Consider the following 24,321-nt stretch of genomic DNA (forward strand, 5'->3'; position numbering starts at 1 on the left):
TTGGTCTGTACTGTATGTATATTATGCAATATACTGTATATACATAGTGTTATTTTACAACATGTCTCTTCTCTGTATGAGCATAAGTGAGGTAAGTAGCAGAGGTGTAAAACTGAATTTTCTGCTCTTTACACAGATTAAGGTCTCATCAGGGGGTAACTCTGATGGAGCACTTAACTGTTCTGTGCTGCCAGTTCATAAAAAGTAATGCAAAGACATTTCCTGCTCATACAGTTGCATCTGAAATTATACATCCCTCATTGCAAATTGGATTTATTGGCAACATTTACAAAATAAACATAGCTTGCAACAAATTGACCTATTGAAGTAGTGCATTACAACTAATGTTACAAGTGATTTGTACATGTTCTACATGTACAGTACATAAACACAAAATGGCCATTTTAGTGACTACTGCAGTGAACTGATTCAGGACAAACATCTTTAGTACTTAGTAAAGTGCCCTTTTGCTTTTATGGCCTGCTGCAAATGGGATTCTTACCCAGGCAGACACCAGCTTCTGGCAGTGTTTCTGCTGAATCCTGAACCAGTCATTATGGGCAAAGGGTTCCAGTTCATGAATAGGCTTTAGTATCCTTACTGTAACTTCCTACTTTTTGAATCCCACCAGGGATTTTCAATACAGTTCAAGAAAGGCAACTGTGCTGGCAATTGTAGAATATTCAAGGACTTCTTTTGAAATCCAGCCATGGGGCACTTTCAGATATACTGAAGATCATTTTCCTGTTTGAAGGTCCACTGATCCCCAAACTCCAGCTTCTGCAAAGGCAGCATGACTTTTCCTCCAAGCATAGTTGACAGAATCCATTTCGCCCTCTTCATGCTGTGGGCTTCTGGTGCCAGAGAAAGTACAGCAGTCCCAAAGGATCACTGAGCCACCACCATGCATTACTGTTGGCGAGGGGTGTCCCTTTTAGCGTATGGTTCACTTGTCCTCCTCCTTACAGCAAATGCTTAAAAATGCTTAAAAACGCTCCAGAATCCACACTAGATTATGTGAATCCAGTGTGGATTAGTGTGGAATCCACACTAGATTTTGTGAATCCAGTGTGGATTCACAGAAGAGAAACCCAAAAAGATTTGTACAGTTGTGAGCAACCTGGAGCCGACCTGCCCCCATGTATTTGGATAAGTTGTGTTGCACATCAGAGACTTTAAACATTTGCACTTTGCAGCAGTCTTTAAGTTGAAGACAATCTTGTGATATCTTTGTTGAAACATTCATCTTTTGCTGTGTGCAGAAATATTGGCAGTGGCTGTTTGAATTATTTCAGGTGAAACTGTAAAGTCATTCAAAAAATAGGATATGCGTAGTGTCAGATTAAATGTACATTTTGGTAACTGAGTGTAATGTTAAACATATTTTTTTGTTCTGCCCACATTTGTGTATACTTTTTTTTGTCTGTAATATTCTCATTTTGAATGTCATGTTTTTATTAATAACAATAATTAACAGCCACAAAAGGATTGAAAACCAGAGTCTGTGTAGTTAATCTATATGTGTTTCACCGAGTGAAAACAAACTCTGAACGGTTGGATGTTTTTTCAGTCATTTGTTAATGTGACTCTCCTGCCTTCCACCATTCTGTTTGTTTTGTCTGCATGCATGGGTGTTTCCAGAATGGTTAAAAAAGATGTAAATAATATCTACTTATTTATTGGTTTTACCTTGAAGATGTTCTTACCTATCCATACAGCCAAAAGTTTAGTTCTCCTGCTTCCAATTTATGTCCCCAAAAGCAGCTTTGTAATTGGCATTCAGAGTGAATCAGCATTCTTATCTAACTCTCTCCAAGAAAGTCTGTTGCGCTGCACAGTTTCTTTAGCCTTTAAGTATATAGCTGACCCTGGCTGCATCTGTAAAATGAGGCAGTGTGCATTGTGGAACTGGAAGTGGAAAATACTTTTTCGTTCAACTGTGGGGATTTCCATGAGCGGTGAGCTGAGGTTATGGAGTATATAAATATCTGACTAAAAATACTAATCTGAGAACGCTTTAATAAAATGGGAAATAGTGCTGGCGCAGTACACCGCACAACAAACAGAAAGCAATTTTACACACAACCTTTGACGAATGTGATTTCTCAGAGCAAGGACCATAGCAACTGCGGTGACGCTGCATCAGAGCAGCAAAATCACATCTAACAACCTTCCTCTTCCCTTCTCCACCTGCTTATCTCGTCCTCTAGATCCCTCAAATCAGCTACGCGTCAACAGCACCGGAGCTGAGCGACGACAGGCGTTACGACTTCTTCTCACGTGTGGTTCCTCCAGACTCGTTCCAGGCCCAGGCCATGGTTGACATCATCCAAGCCTTAAACTGGACCTATGTCTCCACTGTTGCTTCAGAAGGCAGCTATGGGGAGAAGGGAGTGGAAGCTTTCACCCAGCTCTCCAAGGAAGCAGGTAAGCAATGGGCACTGCAGAAAATGAAATACTTATTCAGAAAATTTATTTTTTTTGTTTAAAAAGTACATTTGCACTTTACTGACTCAGACTGAGGTTCCTGTTAGTCGTAAAATCTGTTTTGGGTGCATGAATTATTGATCTGTTTAGCTTCTGAGTGAGTTGTAGAGTGTTACTGGAAATGTAGATGGAGAAACATGTGGTACAGAAAATCTCTGTAATGAGAATTTCCCGTACTCATTTTACACTTTTTTTCCCCCCAAAATGAAGATACAGACGAGAAATGGAAGAGAGGAGGCAGAACAGTAAATGCTGGCTGATGGGGGTGTTTTGCTTTAAATTCTTCTTTCATGCTTCATTCGAAAGCGTACATTGCCACATTTATTGGTGTCGCTGGTAAACATGTCTAGAAAACCTTAACATAAATGAATCTTTCATCGCAATAACATAGTCTCACACTAATAGACAGAAAAAACAACATTTAGTTTAAGTACATTTACTGAAAGGCTAAAATATAAGAAATGATCAGAAATCGAGGTTTAAGTGTTGGTACCCCTACAACTGAAATATTTTTCTAAAGGAAAAAGATTTTTATTTCCACAAACATACTCTAACAGAAACTATAAGCTTTGGTCAGATGAGACTTAAATTTAGTACATGCCATTAAAAAGTAGAGGCTATGTGGATAAAGCATATCCCGCTGCTAAGCATTATGGGGGTTATTTGATGCTCTTGTTCTTTCCTCAGCCTTGAGAAGCTTGCTGGAGCGCATGACAATAAAATCCCTTTTAAATTTGAGGAGATTTAACTTAAAAATCTGATGGACTCTATCAGAAATTGAAAATTGGATTTCTGCAGAACAATGACCCCAAACAGATAACCTACTGAACCCAGTAACAGATAGTCAGACACAAAATCAGCAATTTTTCATGGCCATCTCAATGCTAGACTTGAACTGAAGCTCAACAGTTTTGTGCAGTGTAAAGTCATGACCGCGATCTCCACTTGTTTTCATCTGGTTCACTAAAGAGCCACACTGCTGCTTTAAATCAGGCCATGACACTTAGACAAAATATTAGAAATTTATGTAAAAAGTTAAAATATCAACATGTTGTTATGCATGTAAATAAGTACTGAGGTTTATCAAGAAATCAAGTGTTTATCATCTCCTAAAAAGAAAAAAAAAATAGGCTCATGTAGTCACTTGATGCAGAGATCAGTCACTCAGACGGTTTTGTTTATGTTTTTAATCTGTTTAATTTCCCTGTTAACTTTCTGTGTAAACCCTTCATTGGGTATCATCTCTAGGTGCTGTTCTAGAGCTTGTAGCCATCCCCAGGCCCATCTGCTCAGTAAAGCAGTTCCCAGATCAGACTGTGTGGCGTTGTTTGGGGACATCAAATGTGCACTGTTAATTTTTAATTGTTTTTTTTAAAGCAGACTTAATATAGTCACTCAACTTATCCTCACATTAGACAGTTTTCAATGTCCTATTCAGTAGTTATTACTCCGGATTCAACAATATAAAATAATTAATTTATTACTAATTTGCAGTGACTTGCTGTGAACCTGTGCATGAAAATAGAATCATGCTGGCAGTCAATCATAAGAAAGAGCTTTTTCTTTTAGAAAAATGCATTAAACATGATCAAAAAGCCTTTAAACATTTGTTTCACTTGTCTAAATTTGCAGTAGAACAATAATAGAGATTTTCTAAGAGGAAATTATCCTGTTTGAGACTGAACAAGTTTATTGTTATGTCTAAAGAGGTTTGGAAGATAAGTGATTTGTATTCAGACGTTCACGTGTTTTTGTTCGGAAAGCAACCTGACAACTGTGCACACGCTCGACTCACCTGTTTTTTCCAAGCCGGTGTTGCCGACGGCATGTAGTTATGTCAGTCAACAGTTACTGCTATCGGCAGAATAAATTCTGCTTATACAGTTCGATGGGTCAGCTGGCTTCATCAAATCATATGGTTCAGAGGTCTTCAGACCGGAGTCTGCAGAGACTCTCCACAGTGGCTGCTGCAGTTTGTGTGCAACATGAAGCCAAAGATGCCTCATTACAAAGTATTGGATGATTAACCAAACATGTCTGGCAATGCTTTCTCTCACCTACATGTCTGTGGATCCCAGTCTAATTCTTGCACATTTGCTAGGAGCAAGCTCTGTCTCTCTCTTTTTTTTTTTAGTAGACCAACGTGAACAACCCTCAAAAATACGGAAAGCTAATGATATCTCACAGGCCCCCGATCAGAGGTCCAGCATGCATGAATATTTTATCTGTGTGCATTCATGTCCGGCTTGATCACTCACTAAAACTTTAAGAAGTTGTTTGCGGCTGTGTAATTTACATCGACAGAGGGAGAGAGCATGGTGAAGGAAGACGGATATGAAGAAGGCAGTGTTGTAGCAAATTAGGAAAAGTCCTGATTGAAGGCTTGTTTTGTCTCAGTTCCTCTCACGTCCTGAAATAAACGCAGCTTCCAACAGCTGGGCTTCTCAGACGCATTGCTACTAATGTTTCATTCTTTCTTATGCAAAGACCAGTAAACAGAGCGATATAATTATGATTCCCAAACAACAACACAAGAGGTATGGCATTATGGCTATGTTTTGCACTCCTCCTGCTAAAGCCGAGCTCCAGTCGCCACATTATTTTGTATTCATACACAAATGAGAATTAGATGCTCTAAAGGAACATTTTCAGTACCCTAGGATTTATCTTTAATAAACACATTAACTATATAATAGGACAACAGTCACAGGATTCATTCAGTGGCAGGGGATCTGCATTTGAAATGACTGAAATGGACTGAAGTGAATAAAAAAAAAAAGCCATCTTTGTTATTATGGGAAGACAGCGCATTTATTTCAACATTTCTGTTGTAAATAAATGTAGAAAGTAGAGCAGCATTGTTTGGTTGACACTACAGCATCCCTGCAAGCTCATCCGTAAGGCCCTGAGACATTTCTGCGCGGCTGCCCCGTTCTCTTGCGTCCAAATGTCAGATGCATTAGTAGGATTCTCGCTTCACCACTTCAAGGAGAACCATCTCGTGTACTAATGCAATATGGGTGCCCATTACCCCAAGCTGAGACTAGAGTGATGGTCAGCCTGTATTGATCTTTTCCATTTTTTCCCCTCCTTTTTATTTTATTTTATCTCCACTGTCTCTTCTCACATTGTGCACCTTCCATCTGGCTCCAGGTGAATCTGGCAGAGATGAATCTTGTTTGTACTTTTCTGTGTCTGTCTGGATTCAGGCCAGAGCGATGGAGTTCAGTTTTTCCCATCAGGTACAAAAAATAAAAAAAATAAAAAAAAAATAGCCTGCATTTGAGGAAAACCTCCCACAAAGTATCACTGTGGAATTGATTGCAGAACCTTGCCAACACTAAGTCTTTCTCAAATCTCTCCTTAACAATGACGAGAAAGGGATCTGCCTGAAAACATATTAGGCTCATATGCAGCAGTAGAGGGGAGAGGTATGACGCATCTGGAAAATAGACCGCGATCCTTCGGCTGGGCCCTTCCGACATTGACGTGTCCCAGGCCATCAGTGGAAAAGGCAAGCAGAATATGAAAGGGCACCGAGATGTAGAACGTGAATATAGGCTGCATGTCAGCCCAATTTGATGTGCTCCCAAGTGTTCAGGCAGGCAGACCGGAGGGATTAAGTCTGCCGTTTGACTGTCGAGGTGATAAATATAATTGCAGCATTATGGACACCCTGGAGGTTCTGGTTTGGAGGGTACTAGTGAGTAGGCGGGAAAGCTGGATAGCTGAAACCATCAACTGCTCCTAATTTAAAGGGATTTGTATATTACCAAGCGAAATGGGAGTGCCGGGTCTCTCATCCTGCGGTGCATTTTTAGATCCGAGGGCACTGAAGATGAATAATTGAAGAAGTTAATGCGGTACATGACCTGTGGCAATCTGATAAGCTGAGAACTTCCAGGAGTCCAATGAAATTAGCAATGATCATTATTGAAACTCTTTTTGACATATTAATCTAATGCAGAGCAAAGGTCACAGGTTCATACTGCGCTTTGTTTTGTTAGCCTTTGTATTACCAGGAGTAAGTGAATAATGAGCAGCTATTACTGTCACAAGTTAGCATCACATCCATCTGCTGCAGGGAGAAATTCAACATTTAGAGTAACTGTATATAAATGTGTAAATAATCTCACTTTCTGCTCTTTTTTTCTTGGCAGACTTTAAATGACAGTTAAAACATACTGCCAATCAAAATATTTATTACAAGGAATAAGTATGTGAGTTGATGGTAAACTAGTTTGAGAAGAGGAACTATTAGTTTAGGTCTAAAGTAGGACAAGAATACGACCTCCACTGTTTAATTAATTAATTAGTTTATTTAACAGAGGTGCAGTAAATATTGTTTTACATAATAAATATAATACAAAGCAGATATTCCCTTGCTAGGCTTTTGAGAACACAAACATGAAGTTTAGATAAAACAGTGTATACAAAACATCACAGTAACTAAAAATCAAAGTTAAATTGCGTTATTATGCATAAACCTTTTTTTTTTTTTTTTTACATAAATCCTCACAAATCAGTTGGAAGAGGCAATCGATGAGTGAATTTATTACATTACAAGATGTCCAAGATCTGAATTTTAAGGTTGATTTGGGAGAAGTGTAAGAATTGATATTTCAAGTCAACATTGTTATTACTTGGCAGGTCTGGGTTGCAATTTTTTCAATTAAAATAAAGTTTACAGAATGAAAAACATCATTTATTATTGATTAACAAATATCTACTAACTACTGATTAACTAAGAAAATGCATGATGTAAATCTTAGACTAAAAAACAACACTAAAACTAAACAATTCACTCTCCCCTAATTTTGAATAGTTTCTTTGAAGAAAGTCAACAGATTAAACATCTACAAACCTTTAGGAGTCTTTTTTATTTATTGAGGTGGAAATTAAAAAAATATATATTTCCACTCTTAACGACTATAGCTGGACATTTATTGTATCATTAATGTAAAAAGAAATATTTCTGAGATTTAAGGATTCCATGTGACAATGACAAATTTGTCATGTTTGAAATGTTCAAAAGCTGACTAAATTTTTTCTTATATTTTCTTTACCCTTTGTTCCAAGAGAGCATCAATAAATATCAATAAATTCAAAAATATGGTTAAATACAGTTATGGTGTGTAGTTTAGGGAAAAAAATGCACTTATTTATGAAACTGGTGTCTCGATGAAGCCAAATTCAAAATGGGAATATTTTTCCAGAGCAGTATTTGGGTTTGTGGGCCAATAATTGCTGTGCCATGCTGTCACAGCCATACAGTAACCCAGAAAAAAAACATAAAAGAAGTGACTAATAGTTGTTCATCATTATCATAATAGCACCACAAACTATCATGATGAAAATCTAAGTCTGTACCGCCCATCCCTAATCAGAACCACCTTGGCATCATCCGACTTCACAAGCACCATGAGCTTCAACAGAACATAACAGTTTTCCTTACCTAGTCTGATAGGTGCTTGGGGGATGGCTAACGCAGTTTGCTGGGTCTTGGCTCCTGTCCACCCACGTCCCACATTGTGCCCTGGGCCCATGTATGCTCCGTTGGTGCGGTTTCTTTCCACATTGATGAACTGTAGGGGGCTGTTTGTGTGCGTGGTGGAAGTAACTCTCTCCTCTGTGACCACCTCCACATTTTGACTTTAGAAAACTTCTCACTTCACTTGTGTGGATATATTTCTACAGAAACATGCAGACACAACACAAATGCACCTTTACACAATGTACACACAGCAAAGCACAACATAGACTGGGGTTTTCTGTTACAATTACTGCTTTTACAGTTGTAAGATCAAATCTGTACAGATATTAGGGGTGTAGTGGTACATGCATTCCCACCCAATTTTGTCATTTTTTTGTGGAAAGAAAATGCAGAATTTTATGTTCTGCAAATCAATTTATAGTGGCACCAAAACAAAGCAGAGTATAACAGTCTTTTCTGTTAAAGTAGAAATATATTCACATGACATCTAATTAGTCATTACATTTTTTAAAATAATTCACCTTTGTGTGGCCTTGTAATAGCATTTAGTTCCTGTTAGGAATTTTTCATCCTTTTGTGCTATGAACAAACTCCTACTTTCAAGATCCACATTCATCTGTGGGGTTTATGAATGTTGTATAATAATTAGATCTCTGCTTTTCAAGGAAAAAGATCTAGGACAGTCCCTTCCACTAGCATCTTCTGAATTTTTTACTTCCTTTCATTTTTATTATTCTTTAATTAAAGTCATCTTTAAAGTTCACTTTTTAAAATGGGCTCTATAAGGACAGAGAATAATTTTCCTAAATTTATAATTATTTTTTCATTTACCTCTTTAAAGCACTTTTATATATCACCATGCCCACATTTACAATCCAGACTGTTGAGTCCAATCTTCTATTAATCAAAACAAAAATTATTAATTTGGCTAAAGCAGCAACTTGCCATCATTGGCTGCCCTGGTTGCTCTTCATAACCTTGATCCAAAGTAATAAAGAACTGGGGAGAGTTTTTATATACAACGTTAATTAAAATAAATATTTTTGAAATATTTTTCTATCTTTCCATGTTACATTTGAGATTAATTTATACAGTAGAATGGCACTAATGATACAAATAATCCCAAGGCATTCCCAGGCCAGCTGAGAAATATAGGTTCTCCAGTGTGACTTGACACATACAACATTTGTCAGAACAATAGTGGCTCTTACAAAGTTTATGGAGTAAATCCATAAAGGATCATTTGAAGTAAAAGTGTGAAAATGTGTACATGTGCGTTAGCAAATTTTGTACATTTCTAAACCTTTTCTTAAGTGATAGATTTTTGTTTGTTATTTTTGGCCTCCAATGGCTTTACCAAAGTCTTATCTTTACCACAGAAGTGAAATATATGTATAAATTGGTAGTCAATTCAATTAAAGACCTAAATGAATTGCACTATATTGCTTACTGAAAATATTATCTCCCATCTCACCTGGTATTACAGGGCTTTATTTCAACAATGTACAATTTCACTCTATTTTCTCTTTTTTACATTGCAAGAAAACATTTTTATAAGATGGGGGATATGGAGCATACCAACCACACACATATACAAAATTACACAACAAATTTCTACCCCAGGTAAAGAGTTATATCCTATCTATACAACAGAATAATAAAATTGTTTGTGGCCACAGCATATCAATTTATAACTTTTATGCAGCATAATAAAAAATATCCTGACCACACAATCTAATGTAATGTCTGTTATAAAAGCCGATAATTACAAATGCATAAAGTTGTTGAACATTTTCTATATAGAAGCAGAAAGCAGGCTGGATGACTTCACCAACTGGATCATGCACAGCATTACCTAAGACGAACTATAAACCAATTTTAGTGATCTTTTAATGGCTGTTCTGTGAATACAGAGACCTGGTTGTGTCACATGGTCTTCATTGGCTTAGATAACTCATTCTGAATGATGTAGAACCTCATAAGTGAGAGGGGAAAAAAAAACTGGGTTTTCAAACTTCCTTTACTGGAGATTTCAATACAAATAGCAACATTGCAGAAGAATAATTTTCTTTTAAGAGAAAAAACCTCCAGCAGAACCAGGTTCAGTATAAATAAAATGAAAGCTAGGGCTTAATTTCTACTGGTGAGGAGGAGATGAGCAGCATCTAGCAGAGTGGTATGGGTTCATTTGCCTCAAAACATAAGAGGAGTTTCGAGAGTCTAGTTTTTCTAGAAGCTGCATCTTTTAAAACCTTGAAGTTTGTATTTGGTTCGCTATTAAACCTGATAACCATCAAGTTGCTCTACGTTGGTTGCTTCTAGGTTTATGTAAAGTTAAAAGGTGTAAATTCACTCCAAGTCCGCCTTATGGGAAGACCCAAACTATGACTAACAAAAGCAAAAAGCAACTTTTCTGTATGAGCTGTACTGTATGTTTGGGGATTTTACATTTGCATTGTAAAGCAGATATAAGATCAATGCAAAAAAAAAAAAATCTTCCTTTGTTTTCCTCACAACAATATTGACATCAGTTGCCAAAAAACTGAATAGACTCAAAACTCCCTAAGCACATAGTTACCAGCTCGGAGAGCCTTTATTTCCCACACAAGCTCAGACTTGCACACAGCAGAATTTGGATCGCTTTGGGGGCACGGGCTTAGATGGCCTGGTTTATGAAACAAAACAGAAACATTGACTCAAAGTCAAACTTTTCAAAAGTCATTTAAGGGTACACAGTACCTTGCAAAAGTATTTCTACCCTTTCATCCTGTTTGTGTTTGCCACTTTACAACTGCAAACATCAATACACTAATGAAGGATTTTGAATAATAGAAACACAGACAGCAGAGCACAAGTATGAATTGGAAGGAAAAGAATATGTGATTTTCTTTGTCTTTTTACAAATAAAGTGAAAATTGATGTGTGGATTTGTGTTCAGTTCCTGCATTTTAAGTTGCAACATGTTCAGGCAATGCTTCTACGAGAGACGGCGACTCTAGTTTGAGACTCTGACTCAAGTTACACCTAAGTTGCAATAATGAAAAATTTTAGACTTGAGTTAGACTTGTTCCTTGAACTGAATGCTGTTTTAAGTGACTGCATTATTTAGGAAAATAAATAAACATAACTTACCTCAGAGTCCCTCCGTTAAACTAACTGCTATATTTCAAGTACACGTCTGGCTAAAAATATTTAAATAAAAACAATATAAAGTAGACTTTTGCAGTTTCTTGGATGGCAGCTTAAATAATTGTTTATAAATATTAGAAGTTTGAAATGTAATTATACAATTTTTGTGATATGATTTAGGCCTACAGATAAACATTACAGGTTTGGATTCCCAGCCTACAGCAATGCAGGGGTAGACTTGACATAGATGTGTATTTGATAAGAAATAGTTTTTTTTTTCTTTTGAATAGATCTTGTTTTCTCGTTCATCAGACTTGCAAAAATGACTTGTAAACATTTTTGGCTTCTACTAGCTCTGCACAAGTAGACACAAAGATCTCTGCACCTTCCTCTTTGAAAAACAGCTCAGTTTGTGTCAGACTGGAAGGAGAAAGTGTGTGGAGATTGATTTTCAAGTGTAGTGACAGATTCTCTTGATTTAGGTCTGGAATTTAACTTTAGCCATACCACCAAAGTAATATTTTGATTTAAAACACAATTTCCTTCTTTATTGTCATCGTACAAAACTTGATAGATGGAAGTAAAAAAAGAAGGAAAAGAATGAATGTGTAATCATAAATACACATGTCACATGCACACATAAAGAACACTCACAAATACACCCCATCTTACATCAATTTCATATTTGTAGATATTATATAAAGAGTATGCAAATGATACAACTACAAAGGGCCTATCCATATTGAACATTCAAGTACAACTTTCACATTAAAATGCCAGTTCTTAGAAATCAATTGTATAAATTAAAGGTTTAATTACATTATCAGAATAGTCAAGCTTTATTATGTTAGCTAGACAAACTTGAATAGGTGTTAATATTCACAATCTGTACTCCTTAACTATACTTCCCATCAAATATATTTTATTTCACAACTTTGAGCCTAATATTTATAGATACTGCTTGTTTTCCAAGATTGTGTTCTTTTGAGAAGGTTGAATATGTGGCAAATCTGTGTTACAAAGAAAATTTGAATCAGTGTGGAAGTTCACATTGTTTTCTGTCTGGAAGTTTAGAAAGGTTTAAAGGCTTAGCGATTGCATTGGCACCGTAAAAATGTACTTTGAGAGCAATTATGCATAGACAGATGTAGCAAAAAATAAATAAACATCAGTGCACCTGTCCAGGACAGATATAGATTAGATTTACCTCTTGTTGAATAGCACAAGCAATATATGCAGCCGGAACAGACACACTACTTGATTTGTTCAACATAGCATTTTTAGTGGAGAATATGGAATAAAGAGAATATTAAATAAAAGACATTGCAGCGCACTCATATAGTTGCACAGCAGCTACAGAATTGGCTGTAACATTACTAGGCAACCAATAATTTAATCTGCCAACTATTTTTTGAAGAATGCTTTGTTATCCTGACCCATTAACACTAAGAACATGATAATTAATATATTATAAATGTATTATGTGAAATATATTTAACACTAAGAGTGAAGATGAAAAGCATCACATTGTCCTTTCTAACTACTTTAAATAGGGATACAGTGTTCCCATTTCTTTCAGAGGCAGCCCACAGAAACTCGGTGTGTGTGTCTTCACATAAATTGAAAATCAAAGTGAAATTGTTTGCCATTTTGGACAACGAGGATATAAACTGCATTTTAATGGACATGATAAGAGAAAATATATTATTCTCTTATCATGTATTTTCTCATGTACAGGAGGAAATACTGCCATCCCAACCATTCAATAGGTAAACTTGCAAGCTACTCTAGCAACATCACTGCCATTTCAGCTGAAAAACACAATATTGAAGTTAACCTTTGTTTTATAGCTTCCAGCTTTAATGTTAAATTAGTAAAGGGAGTTAGTTAAGGAGCTACAAATCACATGCTAACTTCAGCTTTCAACAACAGAAACTACCAGCTAACCTTTTTAGCTCAAAGGACATGTTGGAAAGATAAGCAATCACTCGTTGGGACTCTGAAAATTGATTCATTATCATTCTCTTAGATCTGTAGGTAGGTTCAATTTTCAAAATCTAAATTCTTTATTAAGAACAAAGCAGATCAAGGCACTTCTAACTCTGAACGGACTTCAAGTTGATAAAAACAAAGAAAGGTGTATGAAGAATACAACCATACCGTGATCACCAAGTGCTAGGGGTTTCAAATCGCTTTAACTCATAACATGTCTGAAGTGTTATGTGTTAAATATATTAAAATATTTAATCACATATTTTTAAGTCCAATTTTTCTTGCTGTTGATTTTCGATAAAATATGGTGTATAGAATCAGTGTGGAAGCGACAGCTCACATTGTTTTCACAAAATTTGGTTTACACTTGGAGAACTTGGATATGAAATTTGATCAGTACAAGATGCATGTTAGTAACATGACAGTGAGAATCTAGTTTACTGTTAATATTTGTGTAACAAAACAAAACATTCTTTAAGCATTAGAAAAAGTTAGGGTGCACATGATCAGAAATAAAATAAGAAACTATGCACACCAGGGATTTCACAGATAGGTTTCACAAAATGTACATTTCCTATTATTGCCTGCTTTCTTCTCTGAAGGTAGTGTTTAGTTGGGTAGAACTGCTACTCAAAAATAACTTTTGTGGCCAAACATTTCCCCAGCAGATATTTTCCATAAACCAGACCAGTATGATTGAAGAAACGGACAAAAAGCTACTTTTTGTCTGCTTTAATAGCAAATAGGTATTGGCAAGTTCAGTATCAGAAACCTGATGGGGCAAAAGTTGGGTTCTTTTTCCTCTTACACTTTTGAAAATGGAGAGCAGTCCTCTGGAAATTGTTACAATTTGTTTCATTCTGTGATTTTTCTTCTTTTGTGAATTGTCAAAGCAGCATCACTTTCATCCGCTAGCGCTTTAGGCGATTTTCTAATGTTTTCTAACAAACCTCAGAGGTATCAGAGTAAAAAGGGCTGAATCACAATTGTCTGTAGGAAGATGTATGGTTGCCTGAAGTAAACATTAACCAGAATACAAACTGAACTCGTTTGATGACACTTGTACACCCATAGATAATAGGAAAGCAGCAAGAAAAATGTTCAAGACACCGCTCAAAGAAAAAAAAAAAAACCTAAACAAATGAGGAACAAGGAATAAAATATTTAGGATAGTTTTTTTCTATAATCTGTGACATACCAGTGCCTTCTAACTCTGAACGGATTATTGTTCCAAAAACAAAAAGCCAGGTTTGCAGAGTTTTTTTTTTTTTAGTTTCTTTGTTCTCTTTTGAGATAAAGTGAGGCAAAAATGATAATGGAAAGTCTACACAGTGCATGTAATATTAAATTGATAAAAGAGACAAACATTTTAAAAATGACATATTGTTTTAAATACAGGCCTTTAAAGTATCTTAGGACCAGGGGTTCGTGTGTACTTGGCTTTTCTGACACACTATTATCTCAAAAAGCCTGACATTTCACTGCCTCGCATCGGACATCAGCAACCAGAACAGGCCCGCAGAACTCCTTTAAATCTATTCTCTGAGATGAAGACTCTTTCAAGTCCATTTCCATTCCAGCGACAGCAGAAGGCAGCCCGACATACTGCGCGGCACTCTGAAACTACTGACACTACACTTGCATTTTCATCATGGTAGCCTCCCTGCCTCTCTCTGCTCGGCCATCTGACTGACTGACAGATGAGGTATTCCGCAGGTATTCAATAATTTACCCCCTTTTGCACAACCATCAGCCCACAACCGCCGGGGTAGTTTTAAGCTCACAGCACATTTCTCAGTGAAGATGGGCTTTGCTCCAAGTGCTTTTTATCTTCATCAGTGGCTTGGGTGGTCTCTATATTAACTGTTGTGACCTGCAATCTGTCTTTGTTCAAGATCTTGCAACTCTTTACACGATTCAGCCGGGTTTGGTGAGGATGTATTATAACAGGACCGCAATTCAAATAGATAATATTTACAGTGTCTTGTAAAAGTATCCGTACCCGTTGAACTTCTCACATATTTCACTTTAACACCTGCTCCTTTTCGAGCAAATTGTGTAAAATTGCATATCAGTTGGCATGACTATTTGTCTTATTTTTATTTCTGCTTTTACTTTTTTATTGGCTGATCAAAATAAATAAATAAATAAAATAAAAATAACCCCCCCCCACAAACTTTGAATGTAAAAGCAGGGATTTTATGTGATGGAACAAAATAGCAATTCATGATTGTGAAGTTTGAACAACAATGTGCTTTTAACTAATAATTAAATAATTTCCCTGTTGGGATGAATAAAGTAATTCTTAACAAAATTCTTTGCTAATAAAAAGTGTGGCCTTCATGTACATTCATCTCCTTTACAGCTAAATGAAATCCACTTCCACTAAATCCACTAAATAAACTTCTGAAGGCAATCTGAACTCCCTCCAGAAGTTATTTAATTTGTACATTTCTAGCTGTGTGTAATTTAATCCCAGGTGCGCTATAAAGACCTTAGTAGTTTGCTAGAGAACTACAAACAGACTACAGAAGACCAAAGTCCACAGCAGACATGTTATGAATGTCATGTCTGCTGTGTTTCAAAAAATGTAAAGTTTTATGGAGGGTTCGGTCCTACTACCATATCCTTAATGTTCAAGCTTCAATTTTCTTCGAGTTGTTAAAGCTTAGAGCATCTCATAGAAAACTGTCAAAGAACAGTTTTCTATGAAACTTCAAACCTACTAAAAATAACTTTCAAGGAGAGCATCAGAGAAGCAACCAAGTTTACTCTGGATGAGCTGCAGAGACCCACAGCTCAGGTTAGTTAATCTGCCATCAATTAAATGTAATCCAGCTCCTGTTATTAGCTTTTTACTTTTCATTAACATAGAAAGTAATCCTACATCAGTTCTTCTGTTTCTTTTTGTGTGGCAGCCACTCACAATGACCCAGAATTTGCTGGAGGGCTCGTCCTGTTAGAGGGGAGACATGAGGGGAGGATGATGATGACATCATCATCATCCTCCTCCTCCCCCCAGCCTTACTCGGTACTAATCTTCTGATCAGATCTGGACAACTGATCTCCTAAAGTACAACATGGATCAAATTAAGGATCTTGCCACATCGCCATATCAATGTTCTCTTATTCAAGTTCTGTGTCAACAATATGTCCCCGCTGTGGAGGGGACATATTGTGGAGGGGAGGTTTACCTCTCCACTGTCACTACTTGCATGTTCATCCACCTTGCTAATGATCTCACATTTCCCGCAATAGAAGAGATGGTTTGAACTTCCTCCTTTTCTCTCTCCCCTTTGCTCCTGCTCAAAACCCACAATGCCTCATTTTCAACTCCTTTGGGTTTTGTGGCTTGAAGTTGTGGCATCATTTCAGCTTTTGCAATGTTAATCAGCTGCTCCTGTTGTAAACACCTTGTTGCTATGGTTACATCATAACAAATGAGCAAAGTATAAAAAGTGTTAGCAAAAATCCATCCAGCTGCACATCCAAAACCAGAGAGAACCATCATGTGAAAAAGCATTTTTTCCCACCAGAAACACAGGAACAAAAGTAAAAAATAAAAAAAGGAAAATATGAATGAAAATAACAGATACTCCAACATGCTTCCACATTGTAGCTGAAACTTAAGTGAAAGCAATTTATCTTTCACTTTGTAAAATTACAAATTCATACCACATCTTTCAGATTTCTATTTTAAAAGTAATTTTTAGACCAGGTATTATTTTACTTCAACTTCACAGCTATGTTCTACTTTTGGGTCGGTCTATCAATAAAACAAACTGGAATTTGTGGCTATAGTGAGATGAAATAGAAAATGTAACAGATGTAATCATATTTGCAAAGCAATTTTCTTTTGTATGTAGTACTTGTGAATGAATCCTACAAACAGAAAACAATCAGCCCAGAAATGGAAGTCGCTGCTTAATTCTTTGCATGGCTCAGAAAACAGAAACCTGGAAGTGCAGTCTCATATAATGTGCACTCTGGCTTGAATTATCTGAACTCTCTGAGCTGAAACAGAGCCTTAGTGTTCATCCTCGGAGACTTTCAGCTTGGCCTTCCCTGCACAAATGACACAGAGCACATTTTCCTCATAACAAGTTACCACAAACCCTTAAGCAACGACATAGCCACTGGCAGGAGATCCATTTTATGTTCAGTCTATTCCAGCTGGATAACAGCAGCCATCTGAGAAGCCTTTTGACACTTGCTGTGTCTTTTCTTACATCAAAAGGAAAAAAAACCCAGCTTTGCTTGCTGATGCTAGAAAAAACACACATCTAAGGAAAGGTTCAACAGTTATCATTTTGTTTTCTCCTGCCTTAAGAAATGCCACAGAATAATCGTGACTGTGGATGTTTGATCTGCCAGCTAAAAGCTGTTTATATCAAAGTAATGAGCCTGAGGAGAGTGGCAATTAGGAGATCCCTTCCATATCCCTGTCTATTCAGGGAAACTCAAACTGAGAGGTTATTGGGTAGACTATTAAAATGCTTGAGTGGGAGAAATTTAATTGGTTTGGGTAAAGCTTTGCTGTTGACTCGGGACGAGCTGCTGCTTCAGTGTAGGCCTGCAGTAGTTAGTACATCCTTCTGTACAGGTTATCATATTATTTGTTTATCTCCAGCGCTCAAAAGGTTAGCTCGTCCTCCACATCTATAATTACCACATCACACGGGAACAGAACACAGTTTCAGGTTATTTTTGTGAAAGAGAGGATTTCACTCCTCTACCCAATAATGAGCTGTTGAGCGTCGCGACATCTGATGATCTGCTTAAATCAAAACGTGGAAATATGTACGGTGTTGAGAGCGGCGTGTGGCAATCAGCTCTCTCCATCCTGTACAAGCTCATCAGCGGTGACCTGTCTGAGAGTGATTTATCGTCTGTATTAATATCCTCTTTGTTTGTTATTGCCAGCTGGGCTATCTGATCGGTTCAGGTTTCAGTAAGAGATGTTTGATAATGACGTAAAATGAAAATTCAATGTCGAGCTGGTGTTTTCTTCTCAAATCCATAATATTAAATCTGTAGCTTTGCGTCCCAGTGGGTGTGGATTATTGGATTTGTAATAGCCGATGTGTTTGTTACTGTCTCTGTCTGTGAAATGATGCCGGCGCTCAGCAGGAAGGTTCACCATACAGTAAGTGTTCGACTGCAGGCTGATGTGGTTTGGAGATCGTTGCCAAAATGTAAATGTATACACTGTAAGGATGTCGTTTAGACTCCGTAGAAGGCAGAGCAGCTTTATCAAAGTCCTTCTGTGTTTAGACTTGTTTTTCTTTCCATTTGGGAGAGATTTCCATGAAAAAGCCGCAGCTATTGTGACCTGAAGCTTTGAGAAACTGTGCACGAAGAGAATCCCAGGAGCCTACTCATTTGTACCTTCTTTCCCCATTATAAAGGTGGAATCTGCATTGCCCAATCTTTGAAAATTCCCCACAACCCCAAGACGGAGGATTACGACAAAATCATCCAACAATTGCTGGAAACCCACAACGCACGGGCAATCATCATCTTCGCCAGTGAAGAAGACATACGGTGAGGAGCGCAGCGGCACAATCTGGAGTCATGCGTGTTTCTTGTGGCGTGCCGCTGAGTCGCCACGTTGGGGTGTTTTAATCTCTGAGCAGCAGGTTCTGAAAAAAGAGAAAGAAAAGAAAAAAGGCTAGAAGTGCAGTTTTAACAAGAGCATACTGCATCTGGCTGCACAAACATACCTGCTACAAGACAAACATGGCTCAGAGGGGAAGCAGGGAATTCGGGTCGGAACAAAGAAGAGGAGATATTGTTTCATTTACAATAGCCCCTGAGTAATGTTTATATGTTGAAGCTCAGAATCAAACCTTTAACACATGTAAATTCTGAATAAAGAATCCAGAGGTGAAGTGCGAATGAAGAAAATAAGCGTGTCTGCCTGCAGACATATGCTGTGTTATTTAAATGTTACCATCTCTGCTATCCCCAGAACACATGCTGCAAAATAAGAACAGTAATAACCTTCTTTTGGCTTGTGCTCTAATGAGAAAAACCCCATCAGAGGCCTTTTATGTCCAAAGAGCTGCTTAAGGCTAGCTGTGTGCCTCAGTTTGATAAACACGAGATTGCACACCTTTCTTTCTCTCTTTATCTCTCCCTCTTTTTTTCTGCTAATAACCATATGGATGTTCTTGCAGAGGAGTTCTCAATGCCACCAAGAGGGCCAACCAGGTGGGCCATTTCCTGTGGATTGGATCAGACAGCTGGGGTTCCAAGAGCAGCCCGATCCACCAGCTGGAGGACGTAGCAGTGGGAGCAGTCACAATTCTGCCCAAACGCTCCTCCATTGAAGGTATCTGCATCATGAATACCACAGACTGCAATCTATGATTTTTAAATCTATGCCTTTCAAATATTTCCTCTGGGTTATATCTCTAACCCAAAAATATGCAAAATAGACATAATATAATGCATTATACATATAAAACTTGGTATTTACATATACTGTGTAAAAAGACATTTATTTTTCTTACTGTCTGACATTAAAACATCAGAATTATTTTTTTATTTTTAAGAAAATCAGAGTGAGCAACATATTTATGGTGCATATGTAACATGAAACAGACCTGCAGTTTTTTCTAGAAATCAAGAGCGCACATGGGTGGCATTAAGGTTCTGCAAAGCTTTTTAGGTCATAAAATTGTTTCTGCATTTTAAAAAAAAATCTGCCCTGCTGCAGTTTGTGATATCACATTCACTAAACGGAGGCACAATTTAAGTAGGCACTGTATGCTGCATAATACAGTACATGTTGTATTATGCAGCATATAGTGGTGTGAGTGGTTGTATTTTACCACTCAACCATATTAACTGGAGATGCACTTATAGAACAGATTTATTTAACTTATTTTCTTTGAAGAATTAAAGAAAACTCATCTGATCCCCTTCTAAAAAAAATTGCTTTTTTTCCTCTTTTGAGTGTTTTAGGCTCCTCCTAGTACCTCCTTGAGGTAATGCCACCCTGGGTTGTGTGTCATATTGCCCATATCTGAAATCACCACAACTAGTCCACCAGAGCTAGTTGCCTTTTCTTGCACCTTTAACCTACAACTTTGGTCATACAAGCATTTGACAAAAGTCTCTTTGACCCTTTTCTTACAAAAAATATAAGAGTTGAGTTAAAGTGAAATAATTTTCAATGTATTTGATGGGCTCTTTGAATGTTTCTGTTTGTGGTTGTTTTATATAGAAGTGTAGCCAATTTAATAAAAAAAGGTGTTTGTTCATATTTTCTTTCATGCTCCAATGTTTTCATTTCTTATGCATTTACCTTACTGCTGCAAAACCCACTGGATCTATCCAGGTGTTTTTGGTTTATATAGCAGATCCATTTTGAAAAACTTATTTATCAGACATTTAGATTCAGTCAACTTATTTCAAGTTGATAAAACTCAAAGACTCAAAGGCAAGTTATTTAGAGTTCTGTTTCTCTCCTTTTGGTTATATTATACGAATATCACTTTTACCTTCCAGCGGTAATATTAAAAGATCTAATACTAATTTAAAGATTGTGTGAAGACATTGTTAACAGCTAACAAACAAAGACATGGATAATATTGAAAGTCAGACGAGACTAATTTGTGTGCGTCACTCTTTGCAGCCACAGTAAACAGCCATAAAAAAAACACTGATCCGTACAGCTGTGAAAACAATACATTTTTGATAAAAAACATTCTAGATTAACAATTTTTTTTACTGACCTCCACAGATTCTGCTGCATATGTAATAATGCTTAAGTATATATATATATATATATATATATATATATATATATATATATATATATATATATATATATATATATGTATATATGTCCCAATAACTCTTGACAGTCCTCAGAGAAAAATTATAACCTTGATGGGTTTGAAGTGATAAGACTAAAAACCACTTTGGATAAGAGGAGCTCTCCTTTTTATATTTAACCATAAAACCAGATAATTTAAATGGCTTAGTGTGAGGGACTGATTTTACTTTCTTAAAAAGCAACATTGGTGATGGATTTAGACTGTCAAAACAGGTGCATGATAGAAGTCTGTAAAAGCTTTAATTTCTATTTTTTTTCTATCATATTCTTAACAGTTTTTTTTTGTGGTTTTTTTGTGGACTAAATTTCTACCCACATGCAAAATGAAGCAAATGAGGATACTGTAGATCTGCATTTTCAGGGATTATGCAAAATTCAAAGCTTAAATGGAACATTCCCAGCCTGTTCTATCTATTTTAAACTCTGGTCTGTGTCACTGTCCATACAGACGCTCGTAATCATAAAAGAAAGCCTAATTTTTATGAAGCATTTGGTCATTAGGAGACGTCTAGCCAAATGCAAAATGAGAAAATGTTCACTGTGTAGGCATGGAAGACATTAGCTATCCACCATGCATCATTGATGGACTGTTGAAATTAACATCAGGAGAATCATTTAGCTTCAGTGAACCATTTCCACCTTTTCCACCAGCTGGTTTGACTGGATAAGAGTGAAATTCAGATTACTTTTTACTCTGAAAATTGTTGGTTGAGCAGTTAAAGAATAAAGAACAATGGCAACAAAAAACACATTGTAGCACATTTAGCCCTGAGGTGTGCTGAATATTTTTGCTGAACAAGGTTGGGCGTAATTTCACAAAAAACTGTCTGTTAAAGAGAATTTTGCAAAGTAGGAAAACCTGTTCAGCACCTTCAAGCTTCAGGCAACAGGCTGAGGCACTACTTAGAAAGTTTGCGTTATTTATAATGCATCCTGTTTCTTAATTAATGTAATTTCCTAGATGAAAGTTGTGATTAAAGTTCTATGGGGCTTCAGCGGAAAAGGATCCGCCATGGTCAAAATTTGATGAGGAAGTGCTTGCAAGGGCTTTTTCCAACACCTAGCGGCGAGCTGTGCACCTCCTACCACCACAGTTTTTACTTCATTTCCTCCAGGTCAGAATTGGCTGATAATTGGTCCGGAACTGAGCCTTTCTTCTCTTTCCTCTATTCCAGGATTTGATGAATACTTTACGGGCCTCACCCTGGAGAACAATCGCAGGAATGTGTGGTTTGCGGAGTTTTGGGAGGAAAACTTTGACTGCCGGCTGCTCAGTGCTTCCAAAAGAGAGGACAGCAGCCGCAAGTGTACAGGTACATGTGTTTAATGGCATGGAGTAATTAGGGAAATGAATCTGGGTTGGCATAAAGACTACGAGCAAATTCAACATTAGAAACCACAGACACTGGGGGCTGTTGTGGTTTGATTTTGATCACCTTGTCTAAGACCAGGTGTTGATACCCTGCGTGTGCTGGACAGTTAAGTTGTATGATTAGAATAATTAATGCTCTACATGTATTTGTCACCAAGACCCCAATGATGAAGGAAAACTTTGGACTTGGTGTTCCCTCGCCCGGACGCGGGTCACCGGGGCCCCACTCTGGAGCCAGGCCTGGAGGGGGGGCACGATGGCGAGCGTCTGGTGGCCGGGCTTTTACCCATGGAGCCCGGCCGGGCTCAGCCCGAAGAGGAAACATGGGCCCCCCCTCCCATGGGCCCACCACCCGTGGGAGGGGCCAAAGGGGTCGGGTGCAGTGTGGGATGGGTGGCAGCAGAGGGAGGGGACCCTGGCGGTCCGATCCTCGGTTGCAGAAACTGGCTCTTGGGACGTGGAATGTCACCTCTCTGGTGGGGAAGGAGCCGGAGCTAGTGCGTGAGGTCGAGAGGTTCCGGCTAGAAATAGTCGGTCTCACCTCGACGCACGGCTCTGGTTCTGGAACCAGTCTCCTTGAGAGGGGCTGGACATACTTCCACTCTGGAGTTGCCCAAGGTGAGAGGCGTCGGGCAGGAGTGGGCATACTTGTTGCTCCCCATCTCGGCGCCTGTACGTTGGGGTTTACCCCGGTGAACGAGAGGGTAGCATCCCTCCGCCTACGGGTGGGGGGACGGGTTCTGACTGTCGTTTGTGCTTACGGGCCGAACGACAGTTCAGATTACCCACCCTTTTTGGAGTCCTTAGAGGGGGTACTGGAGAGTGCTCCTCCTGGGGACTCCCTTGTTCTGCTGGGGGACTTCAACGCTCACGTGGGCAATGACAGTGAGACCTGGAGGGGCGTGGTTGGGAGGAACGGCCCGCCCGACCTGAACTCGAGCGGTGTTCTGTTGCTGGACTTCTGTGCTCGCCATGGATTGTCCATAACGAACACCATGTTCAAGCATAAGGGTGTCCATATGTGCACTTGGCACCAGGACACCCTAGGCCGCAGTTCGATGATCGACTTTGTCATCGTTTCATCGGATCTGCGGCCGTATGTCTTGGACACTCGGGTGAAGAGAGGTGCGGAGCTGTCCACTGACCACTACCTGGTGGTGAGTTGGCTCCGGTGGTGGGGGCGAAAGCCGGTCAGACCTGGCAGGCCCAAACGTGTTGTGAGGGTCTGCTGGGAACGTCTGGCGGAATCCCCTGTGAGACGGAGCTTTAACTCCCATCTCCGGCAAAACTTCGAACACGTCCCGGGGGAGGTGGGGGACATGGAGTCTGAGTGGACCGTGTTCCGTGCCTCCATTGTCGAGGCGGCCGATCGGAGCTGTGGCCGCAAGGTTGTCGGTGCCTGTCGCGGCGGCAACCCTCGAACCCGCTGGTGGACACCTTCGGTGAGGGATGCCGTCAGGCTGAAGAAGGAGTCCTATCGGGCCTTTTTGGCCTGTGGGACTCCGGAAGCAGCTGATGGGTACCGGCGGGCGAAGCGGCATGCGGCTCGGGCGGTTGCTGAGGCAAAAACCCGGGCGTGGGAGGAGTTTGGAGAGGCCATGGAGAAAGACTTCCGTACGGCTTCAAGGCGATTCTGGTCCACCATCCGGCGTCTCAGGGGGGGGAAGCGGTGCAGCACCAACACTGTTTATAGTGGGGATGGTGTGCTGCTGACCTCTACTCGGGACGTTGTGGGCCGGTGGGCAGAGTACTTCGAAGACCTCCTCAATCCCACCAACATGCCTTCCACTGAGGAAGCGGAGCCTGGGGACTCTGGGTTGGGCTCTCCAATCTCTGGGGACGAGGTCGCCGAGGTGGTTAAAAAGCTCCTCGGTGGCAGGGCCCCGGGGGTGGATGAGATCCGCCCGGAGTTTCTTAAGGCTCTGGATGTTGTAGGGTTGTGTTGGTTGACGCGACTCTGCAATGTCGCATGGACATCGGGGGCAGTTCCCCTGGATTGGC

At 38.9% G+C, this 24,321-nt stretch overlaps 1 protein-coding gene across 1 annotated transcript in view; it reads left to right on the forward strand.

Moving 5' to 3' along the window:
* LOC116728437 (metabotropic glutamate receptor 7-like) overlaps positions 1-24,321 on the forward strand; it is a 114,241-nt gene that overhangs the window by 46,367 nt on the left and 43,553 nt on the right. Inside the window, exons 2-5 of the mRNA XM_032576561.1 lie at positions 2,211-2,427; positions 18,511-18,646; positions 19,282-19,436; positions 22,124-22,261. Coding sequence (XP_032432452.1) covers positions 2,211-2,427; positions 18,511-18,646; positions 19,282-19,436; positions 22,124-22,261 — 646 coding nt within the window. The remainder of the gene's footprint in view (positions 1-2,210; positions 2,428-18,510; positions 18,647-19,281; positions 19,437-22,123; positions 22,262-24,321) is intronic.

The sequence above is a fragment of the Xiphophorus hellerii genome, chromosome 1 (genome assembly GCF_003331165.1).
Source record: "Xiphophorus hellerii strain 12219 chromosome 1, Xiphophorus_hellerii-4.1, whole genome shotgun sequence".
In the NCBI taxonomy this organism is placed as follows: Eukaryota; Metazoa; Chordata; class Actinopteri; order Cyprinodontiformes; family Poeciliidae; genus Xiphophorus; species Xiphophorus hellerii.